Raw genomic sequence first — 17,300 nt, forward strand, 5'->3', positions numbered from 1 at the left:
GGTCAGCATGATGGATGAAGGATCACGAAGCAGTGGGCAGTAAAGGTCCCCTTTCTCCATCTCTCACATAACACATGTGACCTGCACAGTGCAGGCAGGTAAAGCCCGACAGAGGCACGTGAACACAGGCAACCATCGCACCCTTTTCATTACCATGGTGAAACAGAGAGCTGAGTAGAATGCACAATGAATAACTTGACATTTCCAAGCTGCATGTTTATTGTCAACCAAAATAATAATCACCTTTCTTCACCTTCGTCTCTAAGGTGAAAAAGGCAATGAATGTTCTACATGACAAATGTATTCTCTTTGAACTTGCAGTGCTAGAGATGTAGCTGAATACATGCAGAGATTAACATTAATCAAAGCCCATTTATTCTGATGAAATAGCTTTTTTTAGGTGATTTTTTAGGAAATTCCTCTGATAAAAGTGAGACGTTGGCAAACGCCATTTAAAAAGCAATCAAGTCTAAATTCAGCAGACCCTGGGCAAAGAGACTAAAAATAAATAAATGTCTATTGTTTAATCTTCTGCCATCATTCACGCCATAGAAGACCCGTACATGGTTATCAAGCCCTTCAAGATCATCTGTTTCTCCCTACAAGTGCAGAGTCTGGAGATGTGAATTGCATGGAGGTGAATTCACTAGCACAGCCTCCTTTTTCATCTTCCCCCACTCTGCCCCTCATTTGCATACCACCCTGTGATTGGCCGCTGGGCACACAATGAGTCCTGCTGCTTCAGACTGATTGGCCAGGAGGAGGAGAGGGCATGGTTTCCGAGTGATTGAAAAAATCCATAAATACAGCAGCCACACACAAGCGGCCACACATCTGTACCTGCCAGCTATTGCTACAGGCTTAGTACTACAGCTCTCTCTCTCTCTCTGCTCTTCTGCCGTTAGTGTTCTGTAGTGCACATCTGCCTCACTACTCTGGTGATTTTTCTTCTCAAACTTAGTCTAGCTCTTGTATAGATTTTCCAAGTGAAAAGCTTAACAAGCTTTTTGCCCCCCATCCCTTTTTGTTTAAAAACCTAAAAGAATTAGAGTGCAAGAGGAAGAAGAGAGAAAGAGAGGCAGACTGAAAGAAGAGAAAAGACAGGAAGAGAGAGAGAGAGAGTGAAGTGAGAGAAGCATGTCTCTGGAAGTGAAGGCGAAGACGGAGGTGCGCCTGGTCTTCCTGGGGGCAGCCGGCGTGGGGAAGACGGCCCTGATTCGCCGCTTCTTGGAGGACTCCTTCGAGCCCAAGCACCGGCGCACGGTGGAGGAGCTCCATAACAAGGAGTACGAGATAGGCGGCATGAAGGTGACCGTCCACATCCTAGACACCAGCGGCAGCTACCCGTTCCCGGCCATGCGCAAGCTCAGCATCCAGACGGGCGACGCCTTCGCGCTGGTCTACGCCGTGGACGATGCCAACTCGCTGGAGACGGTCAAGAGCCTCCGCGAGGAGATCCTGGAGGTCAAGCAGGACAAGTGCACGCCCATCGTGGTGGTGGGCAACAAGTCGGACTGTGGCGACGAGCGCAAGGTGGTCAGCGAGGACGTGCTCACCACCGTGGAGCTGGACTGGAACAGCAGCTTCCTGGAAGCCTCGGCCAAGGAGAACGAGAACGTGCTGGAGGTGTTCCGGGAGCTTCTGCAGCAGGCCAACCTGCCCAGCCGCCTGAGCCCTGCTCTCCGCCGCCGCCGAGAGACCTTCCCCAAGGACAACGGTGCCCGGCCGCCCATGAACAAGACCAACAGCTGCAACATCTCCTAACCCACACACACATGCATCCGCCTGAAACAGGACCAACTGTAAGGCTCTTGATAGTGTGTGTGTTTGTGTGTGTTCAGAGACACACGATGCACACTGTCATTTACACACACACTTGGCCGAGATGGTTTGTTGATGAAGCAGGTGAGCTGTGCAAATCTGCAAAGACAGAAAGGCACCGGTCATAACTTTTTGTTTTTGACTTGAAGCTCTTTGCAGCTCGCTCCGTTGCCAGCCAGCACCACTCTGTGCCAGTTTGTGCCTCAGCAGGTAATGGCCACAGACAGGGACAGCAGGGGATAGTGCCAGCCAGGCACGAGGAAGCAGGAACAAACACAGACTGCATCAGCGATTGGATGAAATTTGATATTTGTGCGAAACTCAACTGATTGTGTTGTGAGGAATATGTGAAGAATGTACTAAGTACTATTGTGTTGTGGAGGGAGAGAAAAGAAAGCTTAGTATGCTTAAATGTATGATCAAGAGATCACGCTGCTTCACACAAGTTGTCTCGGCATTGGCAAAATTTGGATGCTTTTTACTTCTATTGCCACAGCTAAAAATGTACTTGTATAAAAAAACTTAATGTATGTGATATACTATGTACTATGAGGTAAACCTATAAGAATATTTTTGTTTATCATATATGTTAATGTTTGAGAACAGAGTTTCTTTTGTCCTAATGCACTGGTCAGGTAGCATTACAAACCACTGGTTCTCAGCAGTATATTGTTCATTGCAGTTGTTGACTTGCACATTCATGTAGTAACTTAATCTATGTTTTTTTTACAACACTGAAAACCAGTAGTTGCTATGTGATTGATGTTTGGTTTGGAGGTTTGACGGCTGGAAATAAAAAATAAAAATAAAAAATATAACAAACATGAACAAGACAGGTGTCATTGATGGTTGCCTGACAGGTGAACAAGGTGTCAGTTTACAATTCATTTTTCAGCAAATACAAATCACAAAGCAGAATGATAAAATCAAATCAGTTGAGCAAACTGACGGACATTAGATGTTTTATATGTTTGTTTTAATTTCCTATGATGGGGGAAGCAACCATTAGTGAGATGCACTACAGAATGCATCCTCTTCAGATTTCTAAAGCTCAGCATTTAGCGAAGAGGGAATCCTGTTGGACCAGTCTCAGAGTTCAATAGGTTAGCTCCTCAAAAGTCTGTTTCCACTTCAAAGGGAGGTCATTTTGTTCCAAACGCCAAACAAGACACACAGGTTTGTGTGTATTTTCACTGCCAAATTCATGCTCAGTGGTATAGGTGTACGCCTTTTTTATAACGCTTCAGATATACTCTGAAGATGAGATCCAGTTGTTCCTGTAAACTATTAATTAGAAATAAATAATAAACTAAAATACATGGCACTGTTGTAAGAAATTTAAAATTTAAAAATGTCAAACCAATAAATGACACTGCAGACTTAAAAGATCTGAAATTGTCATGGTAGCGTGTAAAGGCATGAGATTGCTAACTGAGCTCAACTTGCTGTATATCTCCCTCTAGTGGTGGATGCAGCTGGAAAATGAGCACAGCTGTCATAAGACAACCAAGCTCAATTGAGCATCCTGCAAACCAGTGTGACTCATGGCCCCTGCAAAGACGACAAATGTAATATAACGACATGTCAATCATCCATATAGTTTCCTTGGCAACGCCATTCACTTTTTCCCCTTGACAGAGAACTTTTCCATTTAAGCTAGCGAACAAGTTTGCCAGGAGTGGGAAAGAAATACCACCACAAAGCACACTACACCGACACTAGCTTTGGTGTAGGTGTGTGTATGAGGTTATCAAACACTGTGCCATCATATCACTCTCTCTCTCACACACACACACTTTATTTCCCCTTTCTGGCCCAGTGCAAAGACAAGGTGCATTGTTCCCTTGAACTCAAAGGGGAAGTGACCTCTGAGCAGGAGTCCGCTGGTTCCTCTTTGAGCATAAAAGCACTCAGATGTCTGGCCCCACCACAGCCTACACCATGCCCATCTGTGCACCGACCGACTCCCATTCAATAGGAGACGTCAAGTCTGACGACAGCAAAAAATGTGAGTAATCAGTCAAAAGTGTCTTTGCTATTAGTTTATCAGCCACAGAGCACACACACGTGAGTACTGCCTGCTGTTATATTATTCAGACTTTAAAGTTGAGTGACTCACTCATTTATATCCTGAGTGTTTCTGTAAGTGGAATACGAACTCAGCCTTAGCTGCAAGTGTGTGGGCATGTGCCTGTCAGCTCTTCTGAGGGAGTTGATCGCTGTCAGTTTATAGAGAACCACAGGATCATCCCAGAGGAAATCTGTCTTTGCCCCTGAACTTGGTCAAAGCTCCTCAGAATAATGTGAGGAACCTGAAGAGTTTCGAACAAGTCAAGGGACCTGGGCGACATCTGTTTCCTAGTAATAAGCAATGACAGTCCAACCCTCAGGTGACTATTACATTTTCACAGTATAATGTAATTTGTGATATATATATATATATATATATATATATATATATAGTGTGTAGGGATGTACTAGGAACTGAGGTTACCAGCTTATCCAACTTTAAGAGTAAGCTAGTAGCCTCACTACGTATTTCAGCCCTCAGGTGTTTCTCTTTAAAAAAAAATGACATTGGTGTTCTGACAGGTAATCTGCAGTCACACAGACTTGGTCACACTGTGGAGGTAAGTTGTACCTAAAGGCACTATATGTGATCATTTTTGTGCTTGTTTGTTTTACACAACCTATAATCCAATAAAGACACAGGAATCTGAAAAATCAAGCCAAGTTGCATTTATTTACAAAAATATTACTGCCTTGCAAGTTGTCAAGTAATACCAATAAAGGTGTGTGTGTGTGTGTGTGTGTGTGTGTGTGTGTGTGCGTGCGTGCGTGCATGCGTGCCTGAGCGTACACATGTAGGTGGTGGTGGTGGGAGGGTCACACATGGGATTTATTTTTGCACTAACCACAAAGAACTATAGAGTTCAGAAACTCAGGGGGGAAAAAAGTGGTTGGCATAGAAACTGCGGTCACGGAGACGGAGACACATCTGCAGGGGGGTGACCTGTGCCTGCTACCGTGCATGTCTGTCAAAATGACGGATGCACAACACATCGGTATAGCTGGTTCACCAGGGAAGGCAAATTCAAAACGGACTATTGGCTACACACAGGACAAGCAGTACATAAACAGACAATACAGCAAACTGCACAAACACCAAGAGGCACAGGCTTCGAGATAAGCAACACAGAACTCTCTAGAACATTTTGTTTTGTTTGTTTGATTGAGAGTGATTGTTTTCTGGCTTTAGAAAGAACATCTCCCTGAGCATAGGGCTCTTAAAACTCAATGCTAACAGTATGTCACTCGCAACAAAACGAGGCAAAAGTGAAAGTCTAACACAACGCCTCTTTGCATCGCTTCAAAAGCCAAACCTGATCATGGACATTTGCTATGCTGCTGAGCGGCACGCCACGTAGTGTTCGCCAGGAATGACCATGATAATGTCTACAAGTCAGGACGGTATAGCGGCGTAAAACTAGACACACAATGATACCGGACAACTAGAAAAACTCATGTGGTTCACAACATCAGGAAAGCCACATGAAGGTTTGTATGGGTAAATCAGCGAGCATAGTTAAGTCCATGTGCAGCTGCACCATGCCAACTGCATCTGGGAGCACTCGGTTACGCTCTGCAGAGTGGCGCGCACACACGCTCCTAAGCGCCCAGTTAGTCACTGTAATAAAACCGCATTGAATACACTGAAAAGAATCTCCTTAAGAGCGGAGATGCTCACGGTGCCCCTTATGATTAAGACCTGCTGGTTCTATGGCCTTTTACACTGAGCATAACACACTCCACTGTATGCCCATTCTCATAGGGCTACTGCACTAAAGTCTGAGATGTTACATCTACACACAGATGATTGCTTTAAGAAAACCAATAGTACAAGGACCGGTACCGCAGGCAGTCTGGTATATATGGGTACGTTCATGACGAGTCACACGGTCACAGTGCTGCCCTGAACTCCAGCAGTTCATGTGGGGTTCCAGTCAGTTCTAGCTGGCAAAGTGCTAAAAAACAAAAAGTACTAAATGGCATGGCCAGAAAGTAAATGCTTTCCTGTCTCTTAGCTTGTAGAGTCATGTTATCAAAGCCTCTGGTTAGAGCTGGTTGAATGGTAAATTGAATATGTAAACTAGTCAATGTTTTAGTCACATGTTTTTAAAACTGAGGTTCTGCTAAAGCTGAGGTTTATTACATGGCTTACACTCAAAAAAGACATCGTAGAACACATTCTAGAACATTCTAGAATACATTCTATGACATTCTAGATACTTTGTTTTCTATTCTCCCTTCCTGCTCTTCTGGGACCCTCTCAGGTCGCCTGAATTTAGCTTATTTGATTAAATGAAATCTTTACACCTTGCTATGAATTTGATTTATTGTGATGGTTGCACTGTGCTTTCTTTTCCCCCCATGTAAATGCATAGAAGTGTGTGGCTTTGAATGTGTTTGGTATGAGGGGAGCACTTGGCACTTCTACACCTGATGGAGCAGGGGGTCAGAGGTCAAATGGGGAAGGTGTTGGTGGGAGTCCCGTCACACCCCCTCCCACCCCACCCTCACCTCAGGCGGACCCTAGTCGTCCACGGTGACGTTGCGAAACAGGTAGGCCATGGACTCTCCGTTGTGGATGCGGCGGATGGCCTCAGCCAGGATCATGCTCACGTCCACTGTCTTGATCTTCGGACACTGAAGCTTCTGGACCTCGTGGGGCACAGTGTTGGTCACCACCACCTGAGACACCACACAGCATATTCATCAGAGTCAGATCATTACATAACAGATAAATCATGACATAGCAGGCTAATAGGCTGGCATGAAAACAAAGGCCGTAAAAACAGCCAGCCAAACGGATTCTTTCTCAGGGTCATCATCATAAATGTTAGGTAATAATGGGAGCATAATAGAGGACATATTATTAATATTAAGGAAGGAAAAAACAGACAGAGACATTTCCACAATAACATGAGGAAAACAATATCCTTCAGATTAGAACCCCAGGGTTTGGCAAGGGCATAAAAAAGATGCTTGCCACAGCTCAGCTAATGTTTATGCTTGAGGGCTGCAACTAACCACAAAAGCAGCAATATCATGCCTGATTACTCCTAGATCCAGTTGGACATTGATACTCTTGCATTCTTTCACCGCAAAGCGGAAGCTAAAAGCTCAATTTCCTGGCCTGCCGGTCATCGACCGTGCTGTGCTGTGTCTCACCTCATCAATGGGGGACTCCTCGATGAGCCGGGGCGCATCAGCGGACAGCAGCCCGTGAGTGGCCATGATGTAGATCTTATAGGCGCCGCGCTCCTTCAGGATGTCTGCGGCCGCCACAAAGTCCTCCACGTCATCGATGATGTCATCCTGGGGAGATGAAGGTAAAGCAGCACTGCCTTAAAACATGCAGTCCTTGGGGGGGCGCTGTGCCACAACTGGCTACAGCGCCCATCCCATACATATTAGAAAGCTAGATACCACATTGGCCGTCGAGTTCTATTAGGTGGCATAATATGTTAACGTGGGCGCCATATTGCTGGGGGCAACACCTTACCTTCTAAGGGCATAACTTGCCGGCAATCACAGACACCTGTCTCTCCATTGGCCTCCAGTGATTGTTGCCCTCACCAAGATGGCGGCGCTATTTTCATGCTTTCTGGAGCCCAATGCGGTATTCTAGCCTTCTAATATCTATGGCCCATACCACATTCGGGTTCGAGTCCCGTGTCCCCTGATCCCACCTCATCTCTCTCCCCACTCACTTCCTGTCTGCCTCTTCACTGTCCTATGGCAAAACAAAAGGCCAAAAATATGCTTTAAAATATGCTTTAAAAAACAAAACAAACAAAAAACAAACGGGTCCTCCTGCCTCACAGCGCACTGATGTGGTGCTGATGCGTTACGCACAGCTTCATTTTGCCACATCAGTGCGCTGTAAGGCACAAGAATGAAACCCATCTTGCTCGAGAAAAATGTGAAACTAGCATGTTCATGATTTGACTAATACCAAGGAGGACACATCCTTGAATATGATTTCTAGTAACGCTAGTAATGTGTTATGTTGCATTCCAAATGACTCGCCACTTTAAAGTCAAGTTCTTAAGAAGGAACTCCAACACAAGACCTCTTAGTTATCCCCTGCACCAGACTCTCCACCCTGGGTGGCAGGTCCTTCAGTGCCTTGGCCCACAAACTCTGGAACTCCTCCCCCAACCTCTTCGTGACTGTCCTGCTCTTCCTATCTTTAAAGCACATCTCAAGACCTTTCTGTTTAATGATCACTTCTCCTCCACACCCAACACATAGCTCTAAACACATAGCTTGTCTTTGTTGTTGTTATTGTATTGTTATTGTTTGTTGTTGTGTTTTCCTTCTACTGTATAAAGCGAACTTGGGTTTGAGAAAGGCGCTAAATAAAATACACTTATTATTGTTATTATGATGATGATGGTGTTCAAATAAGTGAAGCGGGGAGAAGGAGAGAAGGAAAGCAATGACTACAACTTACGACTATGATGGCGATGCGTCCTCCCACGTCTCCCACCACAGTGATGGGCGGCTTCTCCTTAGCCATCATTACTGCGAGGGAGAGAACACAAATCTGTTATTAACCCCAGGGAGAGGACACAGAGGAGACTTTAGCAGGACAATCACCTTAGTGTAGGCTGGGTAAGATGGGTTCATGTTTATGCCCCTCAGAAAAATACAAAGAGAGAGACGGAAAGAAATGCTGAAATGACCAAGGGCACCAAAGGTCTGTGCAAGACGATGCTCAGAGTGAAATTCATCTGGTCATGCATGGGTATGGCGGGCTAGCTGTGAAATGTGACGCGTTTTAATTGGCCCTATTATGAGGCTTGAGACATTTCCCATTTTACCTTTCCTACAGTTACAAGATGTCACTCAAAGGGGCAAAAATCATTGCAGCTCATGCCATGCAAAAATCAAAATGGCTGCCTTCTACTCATCACACCCAATCAGAGGAGAGGACAAGTTCAATGCTTGCATCACACTTGTGTCTGTTTGGCACAGGTGGGCTGCCCAGACCAGATTCCAAAGACTCGCATAACCACAAGAAACAAAAATCCCAATCTTGTCTTTCAAACAAGACCGACAAGACTAATGACAAAAGGAAGAGAGAGAGAAGGAAGGAGGGAGAGGGGGAGAGGAGAGAAAATAACACTGATGTCGGGATTCGGTGCTTTTGTGGGGACTGCAGGTCTGTCCTCCAGCAGTCAAACAAACGAGGAACAAACAATCACCCCACTCAGCATGAGCAGCAGCGGGCACCAATCAATCCTGCCTGGACATCCGGAGGCTGATTGGACGAGCTTGTAAGCACAGGGAAGCTCAAGAGGAGGAGGAGGATGTCGTCAAAAAACCACATGCCTAAAACACATGCCTTCCAGTCAAAAAACAGCTCGTTTTGGTCCATCCGACCCCCCCACACACACACACACACGGGTCCATAATGATACCACCTCCTTTCAGAATATTCATTTTGCAGAGAGCTGTCACCATGCAATGGTTTGAGTTGGTTTTCGGGAAGGCGCAGCTTTAGTATTTTGTCTTTCTTAAAAAGGAGGGTGAAATGCACGGCCAGGCCTCAGACCTCAGGCCAGGGCAAGCAGCTGGGTTGGGCTGTACTGCCTGATGCAAGATTAAGTTAGAGGCTGCTCGCAAAGAATGGGGAAAAGAACATGTCAAAAATAAAAATGACAAGCGAGAGAAAAAAAGGCTAATATAGTTATGTACGAAATACTGGCAAATTTATATATAATCTGCAGCTACATGAAATACAAGGACAATGTGATGTCCCCACTATGAAGATACAAATGCATTTTATTCCTAGATTTGTTTTAGGCAATGTGTTTCCAAGACCACACTGTTGCCTTGGTTATATAACCAGCTATCCAACGACACTGCACAGATTTGAACAAAGGACAGACAAGAAAGGGCATGATGTATTGATCAACGAGATGAGCCCAGGATTGGAGAACGAAAGAGAAAAAGAAATGCATACTGACATGATGTGATGATCTCATTTCTCGAGAGATGAACGATTTGATGGGTGTCAAAACAGAAGCACTTTAGGAAGGGCTTTCAATACAATTTCACAGCTATCTGAGGTCACTTACCCACTGTCTGCACAAACACATATTTTATTATTATGATTTTTTGTGTGTGCTAAATTTACCATGGCAGATCATCAAACTTAAAACAAACCAATTAAACTACCTGTAAACTACTACAAACAAACTAGATAACTGCTCGTTATCGACTGCTGTCTGGCGTCTACTTTTGGAGCAGACAGGGAGTACTTCAGAAGACTGGGGATCAGGTGTTGAGAGCCCTCGTTCCAGGCATGCACGCACTGAGGAACCACTATGGGGTGGTCACCGCTGTGATCAGAGCCAAAGGGAGTTAACGTTCGTACTTGGGAGCTCTATGCCAGGGAACGGCGCTTGTTGTTTGCCTATTATCAACAAATAAAAGACTATGTTAAAAACACACAAACTTAACGCAGACTGGATACAATGGCAATGGCAAGACTTGGAAACCCATTTTATTCAAGTGCATGCTGTGCTTATAAGTCAGTTAAAGATGCTTTTTAAATCAAGTTTCCAATAGGGATTGTCCAAGTCCTGCATCACAAAAGAATGAAAGAAAAAAAAACAAAGAAAAACACACATGTATAAAAGTTTGTTGACAGCCTAATGCCTGTTGACTATTATCATTGTCATTCTCAAACAAGTGCCAAGGTTAAAGAACACTCAAGATCAGCTTGCAATCCATTCAAAATTCAAACTTAAATGCTGTTAACACATCTCTACTTTCTACATTGAGTGGTCAAAACATAACCTTACAAACCAAACTCAAATGTACTAAGGTAGGCAAGGTGTTGTAGTTTAAAATAGAAGTGTGTTAGGGCTTAAAATAGGTCCCTTTCTGTACATTGCTGTTAGTATTGCAAGAAGAACAAAAAAAACCATTTGAAGATCTTGCCTTCATTTAGGGAGGAGTCTGTGGCAGAGGCAGAAATAAGACAGGATGGCAGGACAGTAGCTGGGGGAGGGAAGGAGAGAAAGAGAAAGAGCAAGAAAGAGATAGGGGCAGGGGCAGAACTGGTCACAGAGCAGCAGCTGACCACGTAATGCGGAGAGAGGGTCTTGCGGCTGGGTTCCTCCGAGAAAGGCGACCCGTTTGAGTATCCCTTTTCTTAAATTAAAAAAAAATATATACACTGAGCCTCTGAGGAAGGAATTAAAATGAGCTCCCATCTGTTACCATGGCGGGAAACTGCAGACAAAGGAAACAGAGAGCTCACAATGGCCTGAAGAAACAGAGAGGGAATGTGAGGGTGTGATGAATAGACAAAGTGAGAGAGAGAGAGAGTCAGCAGGGGAGACACAGAGAGAAAGAGAGAGAGAGAGAGAGGAAGAGGGAGAGATAAGAAGGGAGGGAGAGGGCTGGCTGTGGTCTTACATGGCAGTTCGAGCCCGGGGTGTCCGGAACTGTTGCGGACACAGGGCGGTGAGTGTCGTCCATCCGCCATGTCTGACTCGGCACACTGGGCCTCCCCGTGTATGACAGCCAGGCCGAGACGGAGCCTCTCGGCGTACGACTGAGCTCTGTGTTCAACGCAGAGAGTGCAGACAGGTAACATGGGCACCTAGCCTACCGGGCACCGCACACACAGCATACACAGCACAGCACAGAATAACTACACTCTTACTAACAACGTTCACATTGAGATAACTAAAATGAAGCAAAAAACATGAACCACAGGACTGAGACATGTGACGAAGCTTTAGGTCGCACAAACAGCTGTTTCAGGTTACCTTTTGGCTGCAGATGGCGATTTTGCAACAATGATGGCATTTCTGTAGTCTGGAATCTGTCAAGAGAACAGAAAGCGTTCATGTTAAGATCGACTGTAAAATGAAACACTGGTGCCACCTGCTGTCCACTTTATGCCAGACCTCACTGAGGAAATCTTGCATACAGTATGTATTAAAATGATATTGTATGCAAATAAAATTGGTATTTCCAAACAAAGAAACAAGAGTGCTGTGTCCAGCTGAGCATTCACACTTCAACTGAGAGTCCAGGGGCCTCATGTACAAAGAATTCCTACTAAAACATTGCGTACTGTATGCGAAAATCTGGAAAGTAGCGCGCGCACAAAAAAATTCAAATGTATAAAACTGTGCGTACACAGCAATCCACACAACATTTCTTTGTACAGTTATGTGCAGAATAATAGCGTTTTAAATGTGTTTTGAATAAAGCTTGGTGGTGCACAATTCATGTTATGGGGATATTGCTCATACTGTGGTGTTGGACCTATTTATCGCACACCAGAGATCATGGATCAGTTTCAATACATCAGAATATTTGAAGAGGTCATGTTGTCTTATGCTGAAGAGGCAATGCCTTTGAAATAGGTGTTTCAACAAGACAATGACCCAAAACACACCAGTAAGCGAGCAAAGTCTTGGTTCCAGACTAACAAGATTGACGTTATGGAGTGGCCAGCCCGATCCCCAGACCTCAATCCTATAAAAAACTTGTGGGGTAACATCAAAATACTGTTTCTGAGGCAAAACCCAGAAATGCAGAGGAATTGTGGAATGTAATTCAATCGTCCTGGGCTGGAATACCTGTTCACAGCTGCCAGTAGTTGGTCGACTCAATGCAACACAGATGTGAAGCAATTCTCAGAAATAATGGTAATGCAACTAGATATTAGTGCAGTGATTCAAAGTAAAGCAAAATCTTGAGACATTTTTCAGTTTATACAATAAATGTTTGAGTTTGTAAAGAAAAATGCAAACACTGCTATTTTTTTTAACAGCCTAACATTCCTTTTTCTTCACTTTCTACACAAACTTGATCAATTTTGGTGTTTTGATTTGAAATTGGATGTGCAGTGTTCCCAATGCATTGATATTATGGAATTAACAGCTATTCTAAGGATTTTGAGCTTTATTCAATTTTTTAAAACACACTGCTATTATTCTGCACATAACTGTACATACCAATTAACGTGAAGTAAAGCGCACATTCACAAGCATTAAACTCCACCCTCTCTCCTCCCTCAATCACACTCATTTTAATATGCTAACTAGAAGGCCACTCGAGAGGGCACACCTCCACGAAGACAAAATAGCCTATGCCGCAATATTAATAAGAATGAAAACTCATTTGTGGATCCATCCGTACTCGAACCTGCTCCAAAATGTAATAATTGAAATCATCAAATAAAAGCTTATTTCCAGAAATGCAAAGTAGAAGTGCTCTTATCCGATGAAATGGCAAGAAACTTACGTCTTTATCATCTGTAATTAATAACAACAACAAAAATAGTAGCTGTGACAGAGCGTGGCCATGGCTACTAGAGTCAGAGACCGTGGCAGATTCATTGATCAGTCTGCAAGTAGGTGACAGGGTTCACATAACGAGATTTTGTGGGCCTAAAGGAACATTACAAAATAACTGCATTAACTAAAAAGACATCAATCATGTCCAAGTAAGAGACCACGCATCGTGCACCCAAAGTAGAATAAACAAAGTTAATCCAGGCCACCTTGCCAGAACATTACGATTGCTGGATCATATTCCAATAGTTTGCACACAAGTGTGACAATAATAATGCGAATACTTACTCGAGGAAAGTCAAAGTAGCATGCAGTCAATCATACTAAGGGAAATAGCTTCAATTGCGCTTATTAGTCAGGTTATACAGTAGCTATTCACTTGGATGATCCCGTCTCATATAGCCTATGAAAACTATCGAAGATATGAAGTGAAAACTACTTTCTACTGTCCTTCTTGCTTAGTTGTGTTTTTATATTATATACTTTTAATTACTTTTCTGCTGTTAGTGAATGTGTGTGTGTGTTGTCTGTATGCTACTGAGACCTTGAATTTCCCCTGGGGATCAATAAAGTATCTATCTATCTATCTATCTATCTATCTATCTATCTATCTATCTATCTAAAACGCCTGGTAAATGCTCCCCATTCATCACAGGTTTCGAAGAAAGCTCTTCAAAATCTGAAATGTTTGATAAGCCAGTCATCAACCATTGTGAAATTAAATATAGGCCTAGGCGCTGCCTCTAAATAGGTTTCACATTCCCTTTAAATTCTTGATATCCTCTGATAAGACTACAATTGTACAATTGATGTAGGCTGTTGCATAGCTTAGTATTTGCGAATATTGCGTGCCCATTTATCTAGAAACATAGGCTTACTTCGAAATGTTATCATTCTTAAAAGCCCACATTTCACAATATGCTGTGCAAATAAAAGCCTAGACTCGTGATCAACTAGGCCTAATGTTGTTGCGCTGCATTGCCTCTAGTGTCGCCAACTGACGGTACACATTGGAAATGTGCATACGCCACACATACAGATGGCGTGGAGAAACGCGGGAGGAACGTACATTCTCACGCTCATTTACTCTTGATACATCCGACCGCGTGCGTGAAAGATGGCGTACGCAACATTTTTGTGCTTACGCAAGCTTTGTACAGGAGGCCCCAGGGTGTTACTAACCTCTTCTTGGATGTACTGCAGCAGGAATGGCGAGGCACGCAAGTTGTCCACGGGAAAGCCAAAGAAGCCTTGGATCTCTTTTTGGTGGAGGTCCATGGTGATGATGTGAGTTAAACCTGGGTTGAAGCACAGGCGGAACTTAATTCTTAGTTCATCCAGAAAAAAAAGCATGCTGCTGTGTAATTCAACTGATCCTGAAAAAGGCATGAGCTGCTGTTACTGACCACATGACTTAAAGACATAAACTCACCTGCTTTGGCAAGCATGGAGGCCAACAGTTTGCACACAATAGAGCCCCTCTTTCTCATTTTGCACTGCTTGCTGTAAGGGAAGTATGGGATGACGCCAATGATGTTCTTTGCACAGGAGGTCTTGAGGGCATACGCCATGACCAGGAGCTCCATAATGGCTGTGTTGACATCTCTGACAGGTTAGAGAGGATGAGTAGCAAATTAAGTCTAGTGTACAATGGAAAACTACTAAACATATGTCATATTTCCCACACTGCAGGAGCATATGCTAGCAGAGGGAGGAGAGAGGAGAGATGAGGGCTAAAAATATCATTTTATGATCTGTAGAGTTATTGGGGGGGTCTGTGACTGTAATGAAAAACAACCTGCTGCTGGGGTAATCTAGGTCCCTACCTGGGAATGGTCTGGATGATAAAAATGGTTTGACCTCGCACAGACTCCTTCACATCCACCCGTGTCTCTGTCAGGGCAAAAGACGCATTGTTATAATCGCAATAAGAAGCGAGAAAGCTTTATTTGGTTAAAACTCACCTCTGTTGGACTCTTGATAAACAACGGATTTCCCCAACTCAACTCCAAGCCGTCTGAAAGAAAACCATAATCAGTTAGGCTACTGCACAACTGTCACTGATTCCTTTGAAAACGTCCAATTTTGTCCAGCACTATAAACGTTGCTGCCGATAACATTTTTTTCACCAGATAGTCAACTAACATGAACACAAATAACCGCCAAGATTTCGATACATAATTTCAATAGTGAATAACAACAAAAGAAAGCAGCTGCCCCAGACACGAAAAAAATCATATTGCAACACCTGTCATTGAAAAACATGTTGGCTAATAGTGTTTGCAAGCCTATGTCATGTATCTGACAGCTAACTAGCTAGTAGCTAGCAAAGCAGTTCAGCTGGTCTGTTGCTGCATTCATATTTGCCACAAATGTCAGGTTTCATATCATACTTACTCAGTGATTTTATAATAACTTACTCAGTGATTTTCTTGGCTAACTCCGTGCATGCCGCCGTGGAGTTAGCAGAGAATACGCGATATCCACTTTTTGGGACGTTCATACTTGACAGGGCATGGGAATTTCACAGATCACACCGGGGTTTCAATGTAGCGTGCTAGATACACGAATAACAGTTATTAGTTAGCTAGATAGCTAACCTGCCATTCTCTGCCGTTGAAGTGATGTTAGCTAGCTTGCTAGCATAAGCAAATAGCTTGTAAAATGACTGGATGAGACGAACGTTAGCTGCGTAGGTAGCTAACGGATAATACTAATAAAACATACAACCGTAACGTACTACATGCAAAATGATTTATAAAAACGTCACATTAGCTGACACAGTAAGTCCGTCAACACAAACAATACCCTCAAATAGGTTGACAGCCGTTCATCTGTTTATTGTCTAACTACTAGCACCAGAGCCGTTAGTAGCTATGTTACCTCAAGACTGGAGGCACGCATGGGATTGTGGATGGTTGATGCTAGAATGGATCAGCCGGACGGACAGGGGGCGGTGTTGCCAGATATACGGTTTCTGAGATTCTGAGTTTCCAGGGCGGAGTTTAGCGTGAATATTTATGAACGGAGGATGTCGTGCGCGAGTGCCTAGACGCCCATTGCTGAAGCGTGAATGAAATGGAACTGAAAATGTTGTCAAAGAAAGTAGAAGACCACGGCCTTTTAACACGTTTTTGGATGTTGTTATGTGTTATTAATGGAAAGTATGACTATGTTGTGTTCGAGTTTAGATGCAATTTGGCGTCAATGTTGTTATCTTGTGTCGCAGCCAGTCAAACAAAACTTTGTGTCAGATTCAGTGGGTCGCTTACCATTAAGGATATTGGCGATTTTTATACAGTAGGCCTTGATGGTAGTCTTAGCCTAGCTAGGCTATTATGTTTTTTTTTATCGTTTTGATTGTAGCCTAGGCTCTGTGCATCTGTAGTGACATGTTAGCCCAGGCAGCAACATAGCCTACATCAAATTGACCCACTGTATAGCCTACAACACAAATGTCTGTGCAATAAATAGCATGTTATACATGGCTGTGTGTGTCCTAACTCTGAACAAATGGCATCCTGTCATTGCTCGCATGCACATGTGATATGTTATTCTGAGACATAATATAGGAATTACTACACATAACTAAACACACAAAAAGTTGTGAAAAAATGTATTGTATTAGTTATTTATAACCAGGGCATATAAACTGTCCTTCAGTGTCAGGCCAGTTTACACATTCAGTGGTAGGCCTGCCAGCCCTGGCAGCAATCACATTTTATCTTCAAGACAAAAAACATTGAGTTAAGCTTAATACTGATGTCAAGCCAAAGTTGTAAAAATATATATATTACCATACCAAAAAACCCACAGAGTATTGTGTGCAAGGATAAGGATATACAAAATAAAGTTTGGGTAATCAGCCTTCAAAGGACAGAAATGGGGTGCCCTGTCTATCTATTGTAGAGCAGTTTATTCTTTTCAATTTTAATTTTACATAGTAAGAGGGAGTCTGGCCAAGTTAGCCTAATATTCTTAGGGAATAGAACATAACAGCAGATTTGGTCGAAAATGTAAATTAATGGGCATGCATATAGAACAGCAAGATATGAGCCTGTCTGGCATCAAATACACGAGTGGAGT

At 43.4% G+C, this 17,300-nt stretch overlaps 2 protein-coding genes across 7 annotated transcripts; one reads left to right on the forward strand and one right to left on the reverse strand.

The window, feature by feature from the left end:
- The first annotated feature begins 811 nt into the window (after nt 1–811).
- LOC125296372 (GTP-binding protein Rhes-like) lies at nt 812–2,649 on the forward strand. Its single transcript, XM_048246253.1, has one exon. It carries the CDS (start codon nt 1,138–1,140, stop codon nt 1,762–1,764), a length of 627 nt encoding a protein of 208 aa, XP_048102210.1. The 5' UTR covers nt 812–1,137; the 3' UTR covers nt 1,765–2,649.
- A 1,896-nt stretch (nt 2,650–4,545) lies between these two features.
- On the reverse strand, nt 4,546–16,686 carry LOC125295780 (phosphoribosyl pyrophosphate synthase-associated protein 1). 6 transcript variants are annotated; one of them, XM_048245251.1, is made up of 13 exons: nt 16,098–16,686; nt 15,635–15,771; nt 15,179–15,231; nt 15,041–15,107; nt 14,647–14,819; nt 14,397–14,512; nt 11,676–11,731; nt 11,320–11,465; nt 10,840–10,857; nt 10,271–10,309; nt 8,342–8,412; nt 7,054–7,200; nt 4,546–6,573 (listed from the first exon to the last, which is right to left on the reverse strand). In XM_048245251.1, the coding sequence occupies exons 2-13, from the start codon at nt 15,715–15,717 to the stop codon at nt 6,415–6,417; spliced, it is 1,128 nt and encodes a 375-aa protein (XP_048101208.1). In that variant the 5' UTR covers nt 15,718–15,771; nt 16,098–16,686; the 3' UTR covers nt 4,546–6,414. The 6 variants fall into 6 exon arrangements, with proteins under 6 accessions (XP_048101208.1, XP_048101209.1, XP_048101207.1 ...); XM_048245252.1 differs by having other exon boundaries at nt 16,023–16,110; XM_048245250.1 differs by lacking the exon at nt 16,098–16,686 and having other exon boundaries at nt 15,635–16,091.
- Nucleotides 16,687–17,300: the final 614 nt, after the last annotated feature.

This window comes from Alosa alosa, chromosome 6 (genome assembly GCF_017589495.1).
Source record: "Alosa alosa isolate M-15738 ecotype Scorff River chromosome 6, AALO_Geno_1.1, whole genome shotgun sequence".
NCBI classification, from domain to species: Eukaryota; Metazoa; Chordata; class Actinopteri; order Clupeiformes; family Clupeidae; genus Alosa; species Alosa alosa.